Genomic DNA, 24,367 nt, shown 5'->3' with positions numbered 1-24,367 from the left:
CCTCCTGCCACCATCCGGTGCTTCTCCGGGCTTTCCCATGCCATCGGGGGCCCGGAGAACGAATCGGTCAGCGCTTGAAAAATGATTGCGCACTTACCGTGTGAGATCAAAAGTTGGAATGACCGCCCCAGGGTGTCTGCTAAAAAAAATATATATATAATGTTTGGGGGTTCTAAGTAATTTTCTAGCCAAAAAATTATGATTTTTCCATGAAGGAGAGAAGTGCCAGAATTGGCCCGGTAGGGACGTGGTTAAGAAGCGATGAAAAAGACCAATAAAAATCCTTCTCCACTGTATCCAAAAACAATTTAAAAGGTTTTAGCTGAACCAACACTTTAAGCTAACTGCTTTCATGTGTATATTTAGAATACACTAAACATATTATAGGTTCCTCTTAAACTCTACTACTGAACAAGCATGAGAGAGTCATAAAACTTTTGATGGAAGCATACTAGATAGAATGTACTCCTGCTGTTAGGTAAGTGATGGGTCCCCTTCAAACAATGGGATTGTGTTAAAGTGTATGTAGAATTTTTTAGTTTTTATTAGAATAGGGAAGGGTTAGAGGCCGTGTCAAGTTTGGATTGTTGTCTGTGTCTCCACTCAGTAGATCAACCCTTTCTATTTGACCTGGTGACCAACTGCCATAGAGGCAGAAAATTACTAAAAATAAAAAATTTAGGAGTTTTCACCAAAAATAGGAGGTGAAGGTTAATCCAATGAAGACTCCTGTTCCAGTGAGACAAATAGCTAGATTCAGGTAGGCAGGCGTATCGTTGCGGTGGCGTCGTGTATCGTGTTTACACTATGCCGCCGTAAGTTAGCGAGGCAAGTACATGATTCACAAAGTACTTGCCTGCTAAGTTACGTCGGCGTAGCGTAAATCGGGCGGGCGTAAGCGTGCCTAATTCAAATTTAGCTGAGGGGGCGTGTTTTATGGTAATGAGGGGTGACCTTACGTGATTGACGTATTCTACGAACGGCGCATGCGCCGTCCGTGTACATATCCCAGTGTGCATTGCGGCAAAGTACGCCGCATGGTCCTATTGGTTTCTACGTGGACGTAAATCCCTATTCACGGACGACTTACGCAAACGACGTAAAATTTTCGAATTTCGACGCGGGAACGATGGCCATACTTAACATTACTATTCCAGCTATTTGATGGAATAACTTTAGGCCTGATAATGCGTTACGTAAACGGCGTATCTGTACTGCGTTGGCCGGGTGTACGTTCGTGAATAGGCGTATCTAGTGATTTACATATTCTACGCCGACCGCAATGGAAGCGCCACCTAGCGGTCAGCCTAAAAATTACACTTTAGGATACGATGGTGTAAGACACTTACGCCGCTTGTATCTGAGCCTAATTTAAGCGTATCTGGTTTCCAGAATACGCTTAAATTAGCGCCGGCACAAATTCAGACTTATGCCGGCGTATCTACTGATACGCCGGCCTAAGTCTTTCTGAATCCACCTAAAAGACTGCAACAAATAAATGAAGAGGGATTTTAACCTTTTCCTACTCCACCAAAAACTCTAGAAACATTTTTTTTGGGTTGAGAAGCACTATAATATCTGGGTCTGGAAGCATACTGGGAACAATTTAACTAATAAGAACACATGAGTGGTTGGTATAACTGTCACAATTGCTAAAGTCTAGGCCACAGCCTCCACATGGAAAGGATTCTCGCCCTGAATGCCTCTTCTCGTGTCTGGGGCAACTGGAGCCACTGCTGAACCTCCTGTCGCATTGGACGCAATCATATGGCTGATCCCCTGTATGAACTCTCTGATGTAAGATGAGGTTGGACTTGCTTCTGAAGGACTTGTTGCAATAAGAGCAGGAATAAGGCCTCTCTACCGAGTGGATTCTTTGGTGAGAAGCCAAGTGGGCATTTCTTTTGAATTCTTTCCCGCATTCTGAACAAGTAAAAACCCTCCCCTCCGTTTTTACCGTCCTATTTGAAACCACCTGAGTATCGGAACTAAATGACTGGCCACTGTCTTTGGGCATGTAGGACTTCCCTGCAAAGTGGGTCTTCATATGAGTGGCAAGGTTGGAGCTTTGACTAAAGGAGTTCCCGCACACCTTACAGATATAAGGTCTTTGTCCCGTGTGGGTCCTCTCATGTTTTGCCAGGTGTGACTGTAGCCTGAAACGTTTTTTGCATACAGTGCAAGCCCAGGGTTTGTCCTTCAAGTGGACCTCCTTGTGTAGATTGAAACTAGTCCGGTCTTCGAAGGCTTCGCCACACTCAGAGCAGATGTTCCTGTCATCCTCAGCATGGTTTTTCTGGTGCTTGCGATAGCCCGAACGGGTGTAGAAAGTCTTGTCACACTTGTTACATTTGTAGACGGTCTCAGTCATTAAGGTGATGTTCCCCGATGAATCTATGGTGCTTCTCTCCCTTGCAACGGATTTTTCTGGGGAAGTCCTGTCAGATGTCCGAGGCCTATAGGCCCTGCGGCCTCGATTGCTTTCGGAGGGTAGATTGTTAATTGATTGAGGTGCAGACTCATGGGTGTCGATGATGTGAATGTCTTCATATAGCTCAGTGTTTGTTACTTCTTCACCTGTTGAATGGAAACATGTAGAATAAGAACAATAAAGCTGACCTGTGAGAACCCATCCATCCATTACCCTTTAACCCCCACCTTCCTCCAATCAAATCACTAGCTTTAAAAAAATATATTAAAATGCCTCTCTACTTGCCTAAATCCTTGGTAGCTTGACCAAGTACAGTGGAACCTCGGATTACGAACATAATTCGTTCCAGGAAAAAGCTTGTAATCCAAAGTACTCACATATCAAAGCGAGTTTCCCCATTGGAAGTCAATGGAAATGAAAATAATTTGTTCCACATTGACTTCAATGGCATGCAAAAACGCACGCGGCCAGAGGTGGGGGGGCGTCGGATGAGCCTCAGAAATTGCCGAAAAGGCCTGAGGACACCTCGGCTGACCTTGGCAAACCCCAGAAAGACTTAATTCCTGAGATTTGCTGAGGTCAGCAGAGCTGTCCTGGGTCCTCTCCATGCATTTCCGAAACGGCTGCGATGGGCAATGTTCCGCTCTGCTCGGCTCCGCCACCCCCCCACCTCAGGCCAAATGCTGTACTGCACAACGCTTTGGCCTGAATTGTGCTAGTTTTGCAAAACAACACTCGCACACTGAGTTTCGATTTTTAAAAATACAGTGCTCGTATTGCGAAACGCTCGTTAACCGCATTACTTGCAATCCGAGGTTCCACTGTATTAAAATAATGACCAATAAATTTTAATAAGTTAATGTAATTTATTTACTTATATATACTTACCTTTAACTGTGCCTAAGGCTTCCCCTCATGGGATCCGCTAGGTTTGAGTAGCAATGTGATCCAAACAAACAATCATATGAAGGTGTGTTTGATGTATATATAGATACACACACTAACTTAACTAAAATATAATAAACTATAATAAACAATGCCTTTAATCACTTTGCCGCAGGTGTCTAACCCTCCCTCTGACCTACCAACCCGGCGGGCGCTTCCCATTGCCCGGTGACCTCTTGTATAGTCACACTTGATCACTCTGCTTTTCCCTGGGGTGTCTGCATTGGAGCGCAGGGGGGCCAGGGCACCACTTTGGTAAACCATCGGGGCCTCCTCTACTGTGACGAAGGAGTGCGGTTTGGACTGTTCTATACCCATCAACCTGGTAAAATTTGTTGATCTTTTATGTAACTTATTTATGTTCTTTTTCTCTTCTCTCCTCCCCCCTTTTTCTATGTCCCTGCTGTACAAAGACGGGGCAAAGGAGGGGGATATTCGATAAAATACATAATAATAATTTCTTGTAAATTTCTTTCAGAAAAACCTCTGAAGAAGACCCTTAGGGTCGAAACGCATTAGGAATTGCTATATGCTTGTACCCACACATGCCAAGCTGTATATCAATTTGTTGTGTCTTGTTAAATGTATGGAATTTTAATGATTTTGTATTGCCGCAACTCATATCTTAAACTACCCCATTATTACCTCTTTTGTACGTGTCATCCAATAAAAACCTTTTTTCTTTTACATTGTATTCCAATTCACTAATTGAGCTGCCCAAAAACCCCATTGGGGAAAACACCCTTGATATACCACTGTATTCTCTTTTCCTAACTTCAGAGTGGGAGGGTTCTTCTTCATGTCATCCACCTCACTGCCTGCATGACATGAACACTTCCCACTGACTGTCTAGTGGCAAGTTCCTCTCAGGTTTCATAAGCACCGTGATACATTCATGATGGGGGTGGCAACAAAACCAGTCAATGATGGGCCTGGTCTACATTGCTGGTTCACCTGTCTATACTCCCAAGGCATCGTGGACGGTCACATGACAGTGGTCTCAGGTTAATTAAAATTTGTATTTTAGCAGGGTTGGGAGGGGAGGGTGAGGGGTTTACATTTATATAGGCTTTAAAGTCCAGCTGCAGTCAGCACTTTCTTCTTTTTTTTGGGGCTTGAGCAGTCATGATCTGCTGGACCTGTAGACCAGTAAGTGGAATTTGTGACTTTTAGTCTTTATACTATTCATCAGAAGGCTTAATAAAAACGTTGTGGTTTGAAATAAGGCTTTGAAGAGTTACCTGTACAATATATGTTTACAGGAATGGTTTTGGTGAAGATTAGGGGTGGTCATGAAATATGCTCTTGTATAGATTAGAGGTGGCCTGAGTGACCTTGTTCCAACAAAATGGACCAGAGACTGAATTTGAGATTAATTACATAAACTCAGTATAACTGTAGATGTGGTACTGAATAGAATGGGGACTGTGCCTCTGATTGTTCTCAGTGACAGAGGGTCACTATTTAGTAGAGTAAGTAAGGTTTAGAATGATTGTCACTTTAATAACACTGTCACAACATATTTGTGGAGCTGAATAGAGTGGCAGGGGAGCGAAAGAAAGGTATATGTATTTATTGCCCTGAAGGGTAGTAGATGTACTAGTAGGGCAGAGGTTAATGTCAGTAGGGCAGTGGATGTCAGTAGAGCAGAGGATGGTGTTGGTAGGGTAGAAGAGGTGTCAAAGCAGAGGATGGTGTAGGTGGGGTAGTGGATGTGTCAGTGGGGTAGTGGATGTGTCAGTAGGGCAGAGGATGGTGTCGGTGGGGTAGTGGATGTGTCAGTGGGGTAGTGGATGTGTCAGTAGGGCAGAGGATGGTGTCAGTAGGTCAGAGGATGGTGTTGGTGGGGTAGTGGATGTGTTGGTAGGGTAGTGGATGTATCAGTAGGGCAGAGGATGGTGTCAGTAGGGCAGAGGATGGTGTCAGTAGGGCAGAGGATGGTGTCAGTAGGGCAGAGGATGGTGTCAGTAGGGCAGAGGACGGTGTCAGTAGGGCAGAGGATGGTGTCAGTAGGGCAGAGGATGTGTCAGTAGGGCAGAGGATGTGTCAGTAGGGCAGAGGATGGTGCTGGTAGGGTAGAGGATGTGTCAGTAGAGCAGAGGATATTGTTGGTAGGGATGAGGATGTGTCAGTAGGTGTCTTGCGTGGTCACTCAGAACAATTGCCTTGCATTTCTTGCGGGCGGCCCGGGGTCCCAAATGTAATGATGGCCCCCTCTATGGCAGCCAAAATCTCTTTGATTTGAGGGGGGGGGGGGGTGATAGGACATGTGCTAGAGGCTGATTTGGAAGGGGAGAGGGCTTGTGTTTGGGGGGTTAGGAGGGGGTCAGACTTAAAATCCAATGCCCCCTTTTAGCACAAGATCTCTCACTCCCAAAGCATCCCCTAGCACAGGGCTCAAAATTTCAAGTCCTGAGCTACTAGCCAGGCCTCAAGAGTTACTCGCCACCAGTTGCCCCACCTAATTCATACACTGCCTTGCGCCTAATTGCACCCGTAAACACGCCCTCGTAGATTATCTCATGGAATGACAATGTTTTATGCAGAATCAAGTTACAAAATTAAATATCACCAACAACAACTTTAACAAAATGGGACAGGGCACTGGGGGCAGACCAAAGGGACAGGGCACTGGGGGCAGACCAGAGGGACAGGGCACTGGGGGCAGACCAGAGGGACAGGGCACTGGGGGCAGACCAGAGGGACAGGGAACTAGAACTGGGTCTCTTCCCCATTCTCTTGCTGTCTCCTCTGCAACTCCCATCCATCCTCTCTCTCTCCCATTCATCTCATCATCAGGAGCCTGTGTGTGCGGCTCCACGCTTGCATGTCCCCACTTCCCCCCTTTTATTCAGGCTGGCAGAGAGGAGAGGAGCTGCAGCACAGCGGGAGGGAGTACAATCCAGCGCTGAGATCCACACAACTGCACAGTCATTGACACCATAGCACAGCGCACATTGACACCGCACAGCACACATTGAGACCAGTCTGTTCACAGTGCTCAGGCTAAACTTACATAGAGCACAAGGAGAAGAAAACTGCACAAACTAGAAGGATGCCGCTCTCATGTCAGGGCAACTTTCAGTGAGCGCTGCACCGGAGTGGTAATTTTTCCAATCCTCCACCTCACTTTCTGCTCTCCAGCTACATTGGTCGGGGCCCGGGGGAGGGGGGCAGGCTCAGAGAGGTCATACTGTTAGGTCCCATGGCTTAATGAGAATTGTAAGGAGAGCACCTATGTACTGCTCTGCCTGTGCGCAGCTCACCAGACTACTTTTCCCGAGCATGCACCTTTCCTCTTCGGCCGCCAATCTCATTGGGACTCTAAGTGTAGGCACAGATTGGAGGGAGATTGGTCATGCAGCCCTGTCATCACTCGCCCCTAGCTTAAATCCACTCGCCAAATGCTAGTAGGCGAGTGGAAATTTTGAGGGCTGCCCTAGCACATGTCCTCTTCCCCCTCCCTTCCTAAAATCACTCCTGGCAGCATGAAACTGTGTTATCTGCCCATGACCACCCGCTCCATCTTCCGAGTCACCATGTCCCCCTAATCTGCAAGGCTCCAATAAACCTCTTACAAACCGCAGATCAGTGTGGATGCAGAGCACTGTCCCTCCTCCTCAGCTCCGTCTCCTGTCCTGTACACATAAAATATTAGAGCCGTGGAGGAGGAGGCTTCAGTCCGATCTGCATGAATTGCTTACACGTGTAGCCGGCAAGGAGAGAAATGATGGCTGCCATAGAAAGTTGCAATTGCGGTGAAGAGATGAGGGGTAGGTGTGATCGGTGACAGCCCTAGTGCCCCCATGTGAGGCACGATAGTGGAGCCAAGTGGCAGAACTTGCTTTGACACTTGGCTCTAGGAGGTGTGGATCACCTGTGTTTTCCTCCTGCAGTACCTGAATGCCTATGTGGTAGCTGCATTCGTTTTCATTATTTAGGCTTGTTCTCACCTGGTGATCGGGCCAGTAACAAACCTCCTTTATTAGAACGCCCTCACCCTGGATGAAGAAGCAACAGGGACATCTTTGGGCAGCATCATTCTCAGTCTGGGGGAGAGGAGTGTTATACTAGCAGATTTAAATACATAATCAAATTGAAGCCAAACTCCAGCTTACACTTTATAATTAGTTACAGCAAACAGGTTTGTTCTTTTTAGAATAAAGGTTTGACAAAAACAAAAGCTGATAATTGTAAGCACCCCTGTCAACGTTAAATGGTTTTCCCCTTTCCTATAACTGTTATATTTGCAGGAGAGCTTGTTCTTTTGAAAAGCAACAGACTTACTGGCAAGGCTGTCTTAAAAGCATCATGGGCCCCTGGGAAAAGTAATGCTCCGGGGCCCCTATAATAATGACAGTGTAGGAAACAGACATCAAGTAGGTAGGAGGCAGACTACCCCCCCCCCCGTGTATCTATCACTCTCAGTGCCATCATGGGGCCCCCAATTTCGGGGCAGCATACTGGCCAGATCACAAGAAAATAGAAGAAATAAGGCCTAAAAAAGAGAACGAATGCAGCCATCACATCTAAGAGTTGGTAAGCTGCAATATAATAAATGTTTGCTGTTGGGTTTAATACCGCTTTAAACTGCACCTACCACCATAGTGCCTTTATTTTAATGACCCAAATCTAGAGCAAGAAAGTAAACTTACCTGTACTTAGCTTTCTGTTGAACGTGCCTGTAGGGGAATACACATGCCAGATATCTTCTGATTTGATTTCAGACAGGTGCTGCAAATCCACAGGGCCCAACCTTAAAAAAATAAAAATAAAAAAAATTCACGGGTTTGAAGCAGGAGCAGGTATGTACATGAAAACTTCATGCAGGCAGTGTCCTGGCTGGGATTTGAACACATAACCCCAATACTGCAAGGCAAATGGGCTAACCACTAAGCCACAGCACATGCATGAGAAAGAAATGTGGGTCCCCTTTATACTAGATGTGGGTGGGATGGTGAAATGGGGGGGGGGAGCTGTGATGAATACAATGCTCATTTCTATGACAGGTGAGATGTGGCAGGGATTTGATCTGATATCCCGATGTCTCCTGGTTTTAACATCTGATTGGTGCTGGGCCGACTTCACTTCCTGCCTGACCACGGTACTCAGCCACCGTCTACAATGGAAGCACATGGAATGTTGGCTGTCTGACCCCCAACTGTATATTGGAAATCATGAGAGGGTTCAGTAAATGGCATCCGTCCTTCATCCCTCTATTTATTCCATTCAACCCACCCAGTTCATTCCCTCCATCCCCCTATTTATTCCATTCAACCCACCAAGTTCATTCCCTCCATCCCCCTATTTATTCCATTCAACCCACCCAGTTCATTCCCTCCATCCCCCTATTTATTCCATTCAACCCACCCAGTTCCATCCCCCTATCTATTCCATTTAACCTATCCAGTTCATTCCCTCCATCCCCCTATCTATTCCATTCAACCCACCCAGTTGCATTCATCCCTCCATCCCCCTATCTATTCCATTCAACCCACCCAGTACCATCAATGCCTTTAGTGCTCATGTTTAGCATAAATGTGAGGACAGCCTGCCAGACAAGGATTATCAACTCATCCATCTAATCCAGCCCTCAAAATTTGCACTCGCCTACTCGCATTTGGCGAGTAAACAAATGCAGAGGGCGAGTAATGATAGGGCTTTGCTATCACAGGAATGTATACCAAGTGTCCCTTCCGCCGTGCACAGGCTCACAGCAAAGGTATTTCAATTCATACAGTCAGCCGTCTAGGACCGCCCCTCTCCACCTCCTTCCACACATCCCCACCCAGGCTCGCAGAGTGTGCATGAAAGAGCCGCTGGGACTGCCCCCCTCCACCTCCATTCTCCTGCACATCCCCACTGTACACTGCACTATACATGTAAGAGCCGCCTGGGACCGCCCCCTCCGCCTCCGTTCTGCACATCACCACCCAGGTTCACAGGTGGGACTGCCCCCTCCGCCTCTGTTCTGCACATCACCGCCCAGGTTCACAGATGGGACCGATCCCTCTCTGCATTCGTTCTGCTGCACATCTAAGGAGTGGGGCAGTCCTAAGTGGGCAGGCTCAAACGTCGCTCCGCCCTCAGTGTGCAGTGATGAATGACCCCCCGTGGCTGCAGAATGGTAAGTACAATGACAGTGTGCTGGAGGCATTGATGAAAGGGGGGGGATTAAACAAGTGGTGTGCTGGAGAGAAGGGGGTGGGATTGAGAGCAAGCATGTGCTGGATAGGAGGGGTGTAATTGAAGGCATAAATATCATGGATCGGGAGGGGGGTGGAATTGGAGGTCTGAATCTTTGCCTTCAATCCCACCAACCCACCACCACACCCCCCCCCCCTCAATCCATGAAATCTATGCCTCCAATTCCACCTTCACTCCCCTAATCTATCATATGGTATGATAGAATGGGGGGAATGGTGGTGGAATTGGAGGCATAGATATCATGGATTGGGGAGAACATTGAAAGCATAGATGTACAGGATTGGGGGGAGATTGGAGGCATAAGTGTTCTGGAGAGGGGAGGTCAGAAGATGAGGCGTGCTGGTGGGTCGTTGGGAGGGGGGGCATTGGAGGCAGAGATATGCTGGGAAGAGGAATTAGAGGTAGGGATGTACTGGGGGAGGCATTGGAGGTAGGGATGTACTGGGGGAGGCATCGTAGGTAGGGATGTACTGGGGGAGGCATTGGAGGTAGGGATGTACTGGGGGAGGAGTTGGAGGTAGGGATGTACTGGTGGACGAGTTGGAGGTAGGGATGTACTGGAGGAGGCGTTGGCATGTTTAGGGGCGGGGAAGGGTAGGGTTTGGGTGGGGCAACTGGTGGCAAGTAACTTTTAAGGCCTGGCTAGTAGTTCGGAACTTGAAATTGTGAGCCCTGATCTAATACCATCCACCCCATCCATCCCTTTATAGACTGGGTAGCTAAACCTGTGTTTGCCATAGGTGTGAGGTCAGCCTGCTAGACAATAATTATTATCCATCAATCTATCCAACTTATAGTCATCCATCCACATATCCATTTCATTCAACCCACCCTGTCCCATCCATCCCTTTAGTAACTAAGTGGCTAAACTCATGTTTGCCATAGATGTGAAGATCAGCCTGCCAGACAAGGATTATCAACTCATCCATCCCTTTATAGATTGGGTAGCTAAACTCATATTTGCCTAAGGTTTGAGGTTAGCCTGCCAGACATCCATTCATCCAATCCAGTCATTCATCCATCCCTTTATACTGGGTAGCTAAACTCGTGTTTGCCATAGGTGTGAGTTCAGCCTGCCAGACAAGAATTATCAACCCATTCATCCAATTTTATCCATCCATTTGTCCATCCCATCCATCCCTTTATAGACTGGGTAGTTAATGTGTTTGCCATAGATGTGGGGTCAGCCTGCCAGACAAGGATTATCATCTCATCCATCCATCCCATTATAGACTGGGCAGCTAAACTTGTGTTTGCCATAGGTGTATGGTCAACCTGACAGACAAGGATTATGAACTCATTCATCCAATCCCATCTATTCATCCCACCCATCCCTTTTATAGACTGGGTAGCTAAACTCATATGTGCCATAAGTTTGAGGTCAGCCTGCCAGACAAGGATTATTATTCATGCATCTGTCCAAGCCATCAAGTCATCCATCCATCCCATTATAGACTGGGCAGCTGAACTTGTGTTTGTCATAGGTGTGAGGTCAGACAAGGATTATCATCCCCTCTCCATCCATATATCTATCCAGTTTTCCATCCACATTTCCATTCCATCCAACCCATCCCCGTACCATCCATCTATCCCTTTGGTGACTCAGTGGCTAAACTAGCCTTTGTAATAAGTGTGTGGTCAGCCTGCCAGACAAGGATTATCATCTCATCTATGTAATCCCATCCATCCATTTCTTTATAGACTGGGTAGCTAAACTTGTATGTGCCATAGGTTTGAGGTCAGCCTGCCAGACAAGGCTTATTATCCATGCATCTGTCCAACCCACCAAGTCATCCATCCATCCCATTATAGACTGGGCAGCTAAACTTGTGTATGCCATAGGTGTGCAGGTCAGTATGCCAGACAAGGCTTACCACTCCATCCAATTCCATTGATTCATTCCATCCAGTCATGCACCCATCCATCCGTTTATAGAATGGGAAGCTAAACTCTTGTTTGCCATAGTTGTGAGGTCAGCCTGCCAGACAAAGATTATCATCTCATCCATCTAATCCCATCCCTTTATAGACTGGTTAGCTAAACTAGTGTTTGTCATAGGTGTGCGGTCAATCTGACAGACAAGGATTATCTTCCTTGACAGTCCTTATCAATTCCATTCATTCATTCATTCTATCCATCCATAACACCCATCTGTCCATACCATCCAGTCATCCATCTATTCATTCCATCCAACCCACCCATTCTCATCCATCCCTTTATAGACTGGGTAGCCATACTCATATTTGCCATAGATGTGAGGTCAGCATGCCAGACAAGGATTGTCATCTCATCCATCCATCCATCCATTTAACCCATCCAGTCATCCATCCATCCCTTTAGTAAGTAAGGCCTCGTACACACGACCGAGTTTCTCGGCAAAAACCAGCAAGAAACTTTTTTGCTGCATAGGTGGGGCCTTACAGCCCATAGACGCCTTCCTTCAGAGGTTCATCAACCGTCTATGGGCTGCCATAGGTCTGAGGCCAGCCTGCCAGACAAGGATTATCCCATGATCTATCCATCCCATCCATCTATCCAACCTATCCAGTCATCTATCCACATATCCATTCCATTCAACCCACCCAGTCCCATCCATCCATCCCTTTAGTGACTCAGTGGCTAAACTAGCCTTTGTAATAGATGTGAGGTCAGCCTGCCAGATAAGGATTATCAATTAATCTATCTAATCCCATGCATCCATTCCTTTATAGACTGAGTAGCTAAACTCATGTTTGCCATAGGCGAGACCTGCCAGACAAGGTCTATTATCCATCCATCTCTCCATCCATCCTTTTATAGACTGATTAGCTAATCTATTGTTTGCCATAGGTTTGAGGCCAGCCTGCCAGACAAGGATTATCATCCTATCCATCTAATCCCATCCATCCATCCATCCATACAGCCATCCATCCCTTTATAGACTGGGTACCTAAACTAGTGTTTTGTATGTATGCAGAACCCGTCACTGAGATTCAGCCCGCCTTCCTTGTTGGTGGGATAGATTTTGCTTGTCATGCTGATGAGAGAGTTGGAAGCCTCCCCATGGATAGGTGAGGGATAGGTTTGGGATGTGAGACTGATCAGTTTATATTTTTAGAGTCCACAGATATGTTCCTATAGGTGTCATTGTCCTTTTATTATAGATGGTCCCTGTAACTGGTTCTCTTTAGATGCAGACACTTACCAGCAGACATCAGAGTCTGACGAACTGTCGTCTAGGATCTCACAAGGTGACACCCCCGCCATCCTTCACCCAGTCATAGGTGGAAATCCTGCTGAAAGGGAAATGGTCTGTTATTACCATGGACCACAGTCACAGTGCCCCTGATCAACATCACACCAGTCACAGTGTCCCTGATCAACATCACACCAGTTACAGTGTCCCCTATCCAGGGCTGGACTGGGACAGAAATTTGGCCCTGGACTTCATCCAGACTGGCCCATTTTGACAGGTCTCTCCCATGATGGCGGCCTGACAACTCCCGCACCCCCCCCTCGCCCCGGCCACCCAAGCCCCCTCTCCCTCTTCACTAGCCACTAGCCGTTCTACTTTATTAGAGTAGAACGGCTGGTACTGGCACTCTTTTAGCAGTACCAGTGGGGAAGCTAGACATTATTTCACCTGGGGCAAAGAATCAGTTCGGTGCCCCACTTATGGGACAAGATTAGGCAGAAGTGAGAAACTCCCAGGCCATAGCTGTTGAGTCAGCTGTCTGTCCCCTCCCCCCATGCTCCCCTGTCGTCCCCCCTGCTCCTCTGGTCCTCCCCTGCTTCTTTGTTCCCCCCAGGTGAGCGATGCGGGGAGGGAGAGACAGAGGGGCGGAGGGGGAGGCAGTCCGCTGTCACTGAAGCCGGCCCACTAAGCCATCGGCCCACCGGGAAACTCCCTGTAGTCCCAATGGCCAGTCCATCCTTGCCCCTATGAATGTCACACCAGTCACAGTGTCCCTGATCAACATCACACCAGTTACAGTGTCCCCTATCAATGTCACACCAGTCACAGTGTCCCTGATCAACATCACACCAGTCACAGTGTCCAATATCAATGTCACACCAGTCACGGGGTCCCCTATCAATGTCACACCAGTCACAGGGTCCCCTATCAATGTCACACCAGTCACAGGGTCCCCTATCAATGTCACACGGTCCCCTATCAATGTCACACCAGTCACAGGGTCCCCTATCAATGTCACACCAGTCACAGGGTCCCCTTTCAATGTCACACCAGTCACAGTGTCCCCTATCAATGTCACACCAGTCACAGTTTCCCCTATCAATGTCACACCAGTCACAGTTTCCCCTATCAATGTCACACCAGTCACAGTGTCCCCTATCAATGTCACACCAGTCACAGTGTCCCCTATCAATGTCACACCAGTCACAGTGTCCCCTATCAATGTTACACCAGTCATAGTGTCCCTGATCAACATCACACCAGTCACAGTGTCCCCTATCAATGTCACACCAGTCACAGTGTCCCCTATCAATGTCACACCAGTCACGGGGTCCCCTATCAATGTCACGGTGTCCCTGATCAACATCACACCAGTCACAATGTCTCCAATCAATGTCACACCAGTCACAGTGTCCCCAATCAATGTCACACCAGTCACAGTGTCCCCTATTAACGTCACACCAGTCACAGTGTCCCCTATTAACGTCACACCAGTCACAGTGTCCCCTATCAATGTCACAGCAGTCACAGTGTCCCCTATTAATGTCACAGCAGTCACAGTGTCCCAGATCAACATCACACCAGTCACAGTGTCCCCTATCAATGTCACACCAGTCACAGTGTCCCTGATCAACATCACACCAGTCACAGTGTCCCCTATCAATGTCACACCAGTCACAGTGTCCCTGATCAACATCACACCAGTCACAGTGTCCCCTATCAATGTCACACCAGTCACAGTGTCCCCTATCAATGTCACACCAGTCACAGTGTCCCCTATCAATGTCACACCAGTCACAGTGTCCCCTATCAATGTCACACCAGTCACGGGGTCCCCTATCAATGTCACGGTGTCCCTGATCAACATCACACCAGTCACAATGTCCCCAATCAATGTCACACCAGTCACAGTGTCCCCAATCAATGTCACACCAGTCACAGTGTCCCCTATTAACGTCACACCAGTCACAGTGTCCCCTATTAACGTCACACCAGTCACAGTGTCCCCTATCAATGTCACAGCAGTCACAGTGTCCCCTATTAATGTCACAGCAGTCACAGTGTCCCTGATCAACATCACACCAGTCACAGTGTCCCCTATCAATGTCACACCAGTCACAGTGTCCCCTATCAATGTCACACCAGTCATAGTGTCCCTGATCAACATCACACCAGTCACAGTGTCCCCTATCAATGTCACACCAGTCACAGTGTCCCCTATCAATGTCACACCAGTCACGGGGTCCCCTATAAATGTCACACCAGTCACAGGGTCCCCTATCAATGTCACGGTGTCCCTGATCAACATCACACCAGTCACAATGTCCCCAATCAATGTCACACCAGTCACAGTGTCCAATATCAATGTCACACCAGACACAGTGTCCCATATCAATGTCACACCAGTCACAGTGTCCCCAATCAATGTCACACCAGTCACAGTGTCCCCTATTAACGTCACACCAGTCACAGTGTCCCCTATTAACGTCACACCAGTCACAGTGTCCCCTATCAATGTCACACCAGTCACAGTGTCCCCTATTAATGTCACAGCAGTCACAGTGTCCCTGATCAACATCACACCAGTCACAGTGTCCCCTATCAATGTCACAGCAGTCACAGTGTCCCTGATCAACATCACACCAGTCACAGTGTCCCCTATCAATGTCACACCAGTCACAGTGTCCCTGATCAACATCACACCAGTCACAGTGTCCCCTATCAATGTCACACCAGTCACAGTGTCCCTGATCAACATCACACCAGTCATAGTGTCCCCTATCAATGTCACACCAGTCACAGTGTCCCCTATCAATGTCACACCAGCCACAGTGTCCCCTATCAATGTCACACCAGTCACGGGGTCCCCTATAAATGTCACACAGTCACTGGGTCCCCTATCAATGTGACACTGTCCCCTATAAATGTCACAGTGTCCCTGATCATCACACCAGTCACAATGTTCCCTATTAATGTCACACCAGTCACATTGTCTCCTATCAATGCCACACCAGTCACAGTGCCCCCTATTAATGTCACACCTGTCACAGTGTCCCACCAGTCACAGTGTCCCTGATCAACATCACACCAGTCACAGTGTCCCATATCAATGTCACACCAGTCACAATGTCCCCTATCAATGTCACACCAGTCACAGTGTCCCCAATCAATGTCAAACCAGTCACAGTGTCCCAATCAACGTTACACTAGTCACAGTGTCCCCGATCAACATCACACCAGTCAAAGTGTCCCATATCAAACGGTCCCCTATAAATGTCAAACCAGTCACAGTTTCCCTGATTAATATCACACTGTCCCCTATCAATGTCACACCAATCACAGTGTCCCCGATCAATGTCACACCAGTCAAAGTGTCTCTGATCAACATCACACAATCACAGTGTCCCATATCAATGTCACACCAGTCACAGGGTTCCCTATCAATGTCACACCTGTCAGGGGGGTTCCCTATCAATGGTACACAAGTCACAGTGTCCCATATCAATGTCACCCCAGTCACAGTGTCCCATTTCAATGTCACACCAGTCACAGTGTCCCATATCAATGTCACACCAGTCACAGTATCCCATATCAATGCCACACCAGTCACAGTGTCCCATATCAATGCCACACCAGTCACAGTGTCCCATATCCATGCCACACCAGTCACAATGTCCCCGATCAACGCTACACAAGTCACAGTGTCTCATATCAATGCCACACCAGTCACGGTGTCCCCGATCAATGTCACACCAGTCACAGTGTCCCCAAACAATGTCACACCAGTCACAGTGCCCCTGATCAATGTCACACAAGTCAGTGTCCCAGATCAATGTCACACCATTTGCAGTGTCTCCAATCAACATCACATCACATCACAGCGTCCCCAGACTGGTACAGCCAGCAAAAGTGCTGAAAATTGCCACCAGACCAGTGGTATAACCAGCAACAGTGCTCCTGGTCACTGTTGTCATGAGTCCTAGTGTTAGCAGACCAGTGTAAATCAGTAACAGATTCTGATACAAAAGATAAGGTTGTGTACAACTAAACAGGTACCCAGCATGTCCAACTTTGCGTATGCCCATGAAATGGCAAAACTTTAGTACCCTATACTTTTCATATGCAGTGCTTCAAAAGCCTCTAAAGGTCACCAGCTTAGCATTGCGCAGGAGGTCTGGTGCTAAAACTATTGCTCTCAGTACGGCGTGTTTGGCTATATGTAGCATGTGTATCGCAATCAATGTATTCGTGTCTAGGTGGTCCCAATGCATGCTTTACATTTGTACATGCGTGTTCTTGCTCAGGACAATTTTCAGCTTTCAGCGCTCTCACTCTTTGAATGACAATGGCACGGTCATGCAACGCTACCCAAATGACATTTTTATATTTTTTTCATACAAATAGAGCTTTCTTCTGGTGGTATTTAATCACTGCTGGGTTTTCTAAAAAATGTTGCTACATTTTTGCCGAAAATTTTGAAAAAAAAAACAGTTTCATAGTCTGTTATAAAATTTTGAAAACCGGTAATTGCTCTCCTTCATTGATGTGTGCTGATGAGGCAGCACTGATGGGCACTGATAGGTGATACTGGTGGGCACTGATAGATGGCACTGGAGGGCATTGCATAGCAGCAGTGCCTCTCCCTGTTCAGGACTGATGTCGCTCTGCCAGAGGCCTGTGATCAGCTTTTTTTTCCCCCTCACGCTGTCAGCGTGAGGGAAAAGTAAAAGCCTATTATCGATCTTTTGTTTACATCACGTGATCAGCTGTCATTGGCTGACAGCTGATCAAGTGGTAAGGGGCCGGCCCCTTACTTTCTATCTGTGATCAGCCGAGTCTCATTGACTCAGTGATCACAGAGCCCGCAGGGGGCGTGCAAAAGAGAGAGAGAGAGAGAGAGAGAAGGTGCCTCCAGGTTAGTAAACATAAAAGCTTTATTTATACAAAGGTGCAGCATCCACTTACAATCAAGTAGTAGAAAAACGACATGTTTTTGGAGTCCCTTAGGTGATGTCTTTCCGCGCTCGATGGTAGACAGTGCCTGTATGTCTATCTGTTGTCCGGTCGAACGGTCCTGTAGTAAAATCCAGCTGGTATACTGCAGCGTTGTAGACGGGATTTGGAGAAAACGTAGGCCGCGGTGACGTCACCAAGATGCAACGACGTTTCAGAGCCAGCGCTTGTGTTTGACAGAGCGCGCTCCTTTTTCAAGCATAGAGACTGAAGGGAACTACATGGATCCATAAAAGGCATGTAGTTCCCTTCAGTCTCTATGCTTGAAAAAGGAGCGCGCTCTGTCAAACACAAGCGCCGGCTCTGAAACGTCGTTGCATCTTAGTGACGTCACCGCGGCCTACCTTTTCGGAAAGACATCACCTAAGGGACTCCAAAAACATGTCGTTTTTCTACTACTTGATTGTAAGTGGATGCTGCACCTTTGTATAAATAAAGCTTTTATGTTTACTAACCTGAAGGCGCCTTCTCTCTCTCTCTCTCTCTCTTTTGCATACACTGGAGTTTTGCTCTCATCTCCCCAACTTGTGAAGGCTTTGCCCCGGATTACAGACTAACACCACCTGCTTTTGCATAGGACTGCATCTCTTCCCCTTACAACATCCATGTTCCAGCCCAATCCCAAGGTCTTATTTATTTATTATCATTTTTTATATTTATTTGTTTATCTTCAGGAGGTTCCTCTCTTTGTATAACGATTGTGTATTTTTAGCTACTCTTATTTTATTGTTTTTCAGCGCCACTATCCAATTTTTTGTACGCAGGGGGCGCGCAGGCAGCTCCTGCATGGAAGGACGTCTATTTACAGTGCAGGCCTCAATTTACGTCAATTGAGGCCCACACTGTAGCCACCATTCGGCTATAGTGTGAAAAAAAATCTGCGTTTAGGGCTCATTCACACGGGCAGAAAAAAAACTGCGTTTAGGGATCATTCACACAGGCAGAAAAAAAACTGCGTTTAGGGCTCATTCACACGGGTAGAAAAAATTTGCATTTAGGGCTCATTCACACAAGCAGAAAAAAAATCTGTGTTTAGGGCTTATTCACACTGGCAGAAAAAAATCTGCGTTTAGGGCTCATTTACACAGGCAGAAATAAAATCTGCGTTTAGGGCACATTCACACGGGCAGAAAAAATCTGCGTTTAGGGCTCATTCACATGGGCAGAAAAAAATATGCATTTAGGGCTCATTTACACAGGTAGAAAAAATCTGCGTTTAGGGCTCATTCACACAAGCAGAAAAAAAATCTGCATTTAGTGCTCATTCACACAGGCAAAAACGAATTCTGCATTTAGGGTTCATTCACACAAGCAGAAAAAATCTGCGTTTAGGGCTCATTCACACGGGCAGAAAAAAATCTGTGTTTAGGGCTCATTCACACGGGCAGAAAGAAAAAACTGCGTTTAGGGCTCATTCACACAAGCAGATAAAAAAAATCTGCGTTTAGGGCTCATTCACACGGGCAGAAAAAAAACTGCATTTAGGGCTCATTCACACAGGCAGAAAAAAAAACTGCGTTTAGGGATTATTCACACAGGCAGAAAAAAAACTGCGTTTAGGGCTTATTCACACGGGCAGAAAATAAATCTGCGTTTAGGGATCATTCACACAGGCAGAAAGAAAAAACTGCGTTTAGGGCTCATTCACACGGGTAGAAAAAAATTGCATTTAGGGCTCATTCACACAAGCAGAAAAAAAATCTGCGTTTAGGGCTTATTCACACGGGCAGAAAAAAAATCTGCGTTTAGGGCTCATTCACACAGGCAGATAAAAAAAATCTGCGTTTAGGGCTCATTCACACGGGCAGAAAAAAAACTGCATTTAGGGCTCATTCACACAGGCAGAAAAAAAAACTGCGTTTAGGGATCATTCACACAGGCAGAAAAAAAACTGCGTTTAGGGCTTATTCACACGGGCAAAAAATAAATCTGCGTTTAGGGATCATTCACACAGGCAGAAAAAAAAAAAACTGCGTTTAGGGCTCATTCACACGGGTAGAAAAAAATTGCATTTAGGGCTCATTCACACAAGCAGAAAAAAAATCTGCGTTTAGGGCTTATTCACACGGGCAGAAAAAAAATCTGCGTTTAGGGCTCATTCACACGGGCAAAAACGAATTCTGCATTTAGGGCTCATTCACACAAGCAGAAAAAATCTGCGTTTAGGGCTCATTCACACGGGCAGAAAAAAATCTGTGTTTAGGGCTCATTCACACGGGCAGAAAGAAAAAACTGCGTTTAGGGCTCATTCACACAAGCAGATAAAAAAAATCTGCGTTTAGGGCTCATTCACACGGGCAGAAAAAAAACTGCATTTAGGGCTCATTCACACAGGCAGAAAAAAAAACTGCGTTTAGGGATTATTCACACAGGCAGAAAAAAAAACTGCGTTTAGGGCTTATTCACACGGGCAGAAAATAAATCTGCGTTTAGGGATCATTCACACAGGCAGAAAGAAAAAACTGCGTTTAGGGCTCATTCACACGGGTAGAAAAAAATTGCATTTAGGGCTCATTCACACAAGCAGAAAAAAAATCTGCGTTTAGGGCTTATTCACACGGGCAGAAAAAAAATCTGCGTTTAGGGCTCATTCACACAGGCAGATAAAAAAAATCTGCGTTTAGGGCTCATTCACACGGGCAGAAAAAAAACTGCATTTAGGGCTCATTCACACAGGCAGAAAAAAAAACTGCGTTTAGGGATCATTCACACAGGCAGAAAAAAAACTGCGTTTAGGGCTTATTCACACGGGCAAAAAATAAATCTGCGTTTAGGGATCATTCACACAGGCAGAAAAAAAAAAAACTGCGTTTAGGGCTCATTCACACGGGTAGAAAAAAATTGCATTTAGGGCTCATTCACACAAGCAGAAAAAAAATCTGCGTTTAGGGCTTATTCACACGGGCAGAAAAAAAATCTGCGTTTAGGGCTCATTCACACGGGCAGAAAAAATCTGCGTTTAGGGCTCATTCACATGGGCAGAAAAAAACTGCATTTAGGCCTCATTCACACAGGCAGGAAAAAAAAAACTGCGTTTAGGGATCATTCACACAGGCAGAAAAAAAACTGCGTTTAGGGCTTATTCACACGGGCAGAAAATAAATCTGCGTTTAGGGCTCATTCACACGGGCAGAAAAAAAAAACTGCGTTTAGGGATCATTCACACAGGCAGAAAAAAAAAACTGCGTTTAGGGATCATTCACACGGGTAGAAAAAAATTGCATTTAGGGCTCATTCACACAAGCAGAAAAAAAATCTGCGTTTAGGGCTTATTCACACGGGCAGAAAAAAAATCTGCGTTTAGGGCTCATTCACACAGGCAGAAAAAAAATCTGCGTTTAGGGCTCATTCACACGGGCAGAAAAAATCTGCGTTTAGGGCTCATTCACATGGGCAGAAAAAAATCTGCATTTAGGGCTCATTTACACAGGTAGAAAAAAAATCTGCGTTTAGTGCTCATTCACACAGGCAAAAACAAATTCTGCATTTAGGGCTCATTCACACAAGCAGAAAAAATCTGCGTTTAGGGCTCATTCACACAAGCAGAAAAAATCTGCGTTTAGGGCTCATTCACACAAGCAGAAAAAAAATCTGCGTTTAGGGCTCATTCACATGGGCAGAAAAAACAAATCTGCGTTTAGGGCTCATTCACATGGGCAGACAAAAAATGCGTTAAGGGCTCATTTACACAAACAGAAAAAATCCTGCGTTTAGGGCTCATTCACTTAGGCAGGAAAAAAACACTGTGTTTAGGGCTCATTCACACAACCAGAAAAAAAATCAGCGTTTAGGGCACATTTACACGGGCAAAAAAAAAGCTGTGTTCAGGGTTTATTCACATGGGCATAAACAATTTGCATTTAGGGCTCATTTATACGGACAGAAAAAAACTGCGTTTAGGGCTCATTCACACGAGCAGAAACAAATCTGCGTTTAGGACTCATTCACACGGGAAGAAAAAAAATCTGCGTTTAGGGCTCATTCACAAGGGCAAAAACAAATTCTGCGTTTAGGGCTCATTCACACGAGCAGAAAAAAATCTGCATTTAGGACTCATTCACACGGGGAGAAAAAAAATCTGCGTTTAGGGCTCATTCACACGGGGAGAAAAAAAAGTCAGGTTTAGGGCTCATTTACACGGGCCAAAAAAATGGCTTTATTTGTAATCACTGCAATTTCAATATGCACAGTTAAAAATGGTCAAATCGCACATCCGCCTTTTTCCGGTAAAAATGCGGTGATTCTGCCATGATAAATCGCGCAAACCAAATTGTGTGACGTGTCACCCAAAAAAAAAATATGTCTGGAACTTCTTTTGGGCATCACAGGTTTGCACAATTGCAGGGCGATTAGTTGAGGGACAAAGGCGGCAGAATCGAACCAACGTTTTTAGGTGCCTTTGAAACGAATGCCACCTGAACACGCTGATGTGCGCTTTGACATTTTAAACAGCGCGTTTTCAAATGGCTGGCAGAATCGCGGCAAAACGCGATCGCTCAATGGCAATCCAATTTTGCCGCGTTGCAATCGCTTAAACAAAATTGCGTTCTTGAACTTCTTTTGGGGGGGACGCACATCGCGCAATTTTGTTTGCGCGGCAAAAATCACACCACATTAAGGCTCCATTCACACCTAGGTGTTTTAACGCCTGAAGCCCGACGCTATTGCAGCCTAAAATACGCTGGAGGGGTGATTTAACATTGTTATCTATGGAGATAGTTCACATCTTCACGCCGAACGCCGAAACGCCATACGCCTGAAGCTCAAAACAAGTCCCTGACCCTTTTTTTCAGGCGGCTTCGGCGTTCGGCATAGCCGACAATGTTAAATCACCCCTCCAGCGTAAAAAACGTTGCGTTTTGTCACGGCAAATCGCGGTACAAAACGCCGCAATTTGTCGTGGCAAATCGCGGTACAAAACGCCGCGCTAAGGTGTGAATGCAGCCTTAGGATACCATGAAGCGATAACAGCATCACAAATGTGTCCCTCGTTTTGCGGCGATTCCACCCGCGATTCAGAAATCGCTAGGGTGCGTAAAATCTGCCGGCACTGAACTAACGCACGTTTTCGCATGCAGACACAGCAGTGGTTGGCCATAGGGTAAAACAGAGACATGAGCACATGTGACCACAGAAGTCATCTGCTAACAGGTAATGCAGTCCACTCAGATGATGATTGGCTACTTTGCACATCTCATTTCACTTGATACTTTTGTTTATATTACACAACAAATAACAAATACAAAGAGCAACAAATACAAAGAGCAACAAATAACAAATAAAAAGAGCAACAAATAACAAATACAAAGGGCAACATTGTATAAAGAAACAAGGCAGGCTGCCAATCAGACACCTTGCACTGCTGTCTGGAGCTGCATTGGTTAATCTCCCCCCTCCCCTCCTCTCCCCTGCAGGATTTGCAGCCCCCCTTCCTCTCCTCTGCAGACATTTCATGCATCTCCCCTCCTCACCTGCCCTGCACACCCCAGAGGCACTCACAGGGGGACGTGGGGCTCCTGGGTCTGGGGGGTCTCCAGAGGCACAAGGGACACTGACTTGTGCATGTGCCAGAAAAGGAAGAACCACCCAACCCAGGAGCCAGTTCCTGAACAAAGCCCTGCCTGACTGAGGCATTCTGGGAGATGTAGTTTTCCTGGACTCTCCTGCCTGAATAAATGAATACAAATATCCATTAACCTGAGGCTGGCGTACGCTCACAGCAACAATACACCGCCTGATAGACGCAGCACAAGGCGACTGCTAGGCCACAGCTGCCTGCCTGTACCAAATATACAATTCTCAGGATTATTTACATCACAAGACAATAAAATGTGGCCACATATTACATGTACTAAAAATAAAAATCTATTTTTTTGGGGCATTGCCTTTGTTACATAAAAAAAACAGTCTATTCGTTCTTTATATAAAATATTCTTCTTGTTTATTTATTTTTTATATAAAAAAATTCCCCGGTTTATTAGTTATTTATATAAAATATTCTTCTAGTTTATTCATTTTTTATATTTAAAATAAATCCCTAGTTTTTTAGTTCTTTCTAGATTAATTTTTTTTACCGACGGTTAAAGAACAAGAAGTCTTAACAGGATGTATCAGAAAGAAATCTTCCCTCTGGATAAGGGGAGTCAATAAGTATATTTGTTCCTTAATATAAAATATACTTCTAGTTTATTCATTTTTTATATTAAAAAAATCCCCAGTTTATTAGTTATTTATATAAAATATTCTTTTAGCTTATTAATTTTTTATATTTAAAAAAAATCCCTAGTTTATTAGTTCTTTCTTGATAAAATTTTTTATCGAAGGTAAAAGATCAAGAAGTCTTAACAGGATGTATCAGACAGAAATCTTCCCTCTGGATAGGGGGAGTCAATAAGTATATTTGTTCCTTGATATAAAATATTCTTCTAGTTTATTCATTTTTTATATTAAAAAAATCCCCAGTTTATTAGTTCTTTATATAAAATATTCTTCTAGTTTATTCATTTTTTATATTTAAAAAATCCCTTGTTTATTCATTCTTTCTTGTTCAATTTTTTTATTGAAGGTAAAAAAACAAAATCTTCCCTCTGGTTAAG

The 24,367-nt window shown here is 45.6% G+C and overlaps 1 protein-coding gene across 4 annotated transcripts; it reads right to left on the bottom strand.

Moving 5' to 3' along the window:
• Positions 1 to 1,439: 1,439 nt before the first annotated feature.
• Positions 1,440 to 23,378, bottom strand: LOC120936078 (gastrula zinc finger protein XlCGF8.2DB-like). Of its 4 annotated transcripts, none has more exons than XM_040348182.1 (4): positions 23,243 to 23,378; positions 12,768 to 12,855; positions 8,032 to 8,132; positions 1,440 to 2,577 (listed from the first exon to the last, which is right to left on the bottom strand). In XM_040348182.1, the coding sequence occupies exons 2-4, from the start codon at positions 12,827 to 12,829 to the stop codon at positions 1,607 to 1,609; spliced, it is 1,134 nt and encodes a 377-aa protein (XP_040204116.1). In that variant the 5' UTR covers positions 12,830 to 12,855; positions 23,243 to 23,378; the 3' UTR covers positions 1,440 to 1,606. The 4 variants fall into 4 exon arrangements, with proteins under 4 accessions (XP_040204116.1, XP_040204117.1, XP_040204114.1 ...); XM_040348183.1 differs by having other exon boundaries at positions 23,271 to 23,378; XM_040348180.1 differs by having other exon boundaries at positions 1,441 to 2,577; positions 12,768 to 12,858.
• Positions 23,379 to 24,367: the final 989 nt, after the last annotated feature.

This window comes from Rana temporaria, chromosome 4 (assembly GCF_905171775.1).
Source record: "Rana temporaria chromosome 4, aRanTem1.1, whole genome shotgun sequence".
Classification (NCBI taxonomy): Eukaryota; Metazoa; Chordata; class Amphibia; order Anura; family Ranidae; genus Rana; species Rana temporaria.
Note: the sequence above shows the minus strand (reverse complement) of the source record. Positions and strands in the feature narration are given on the sequence as shown.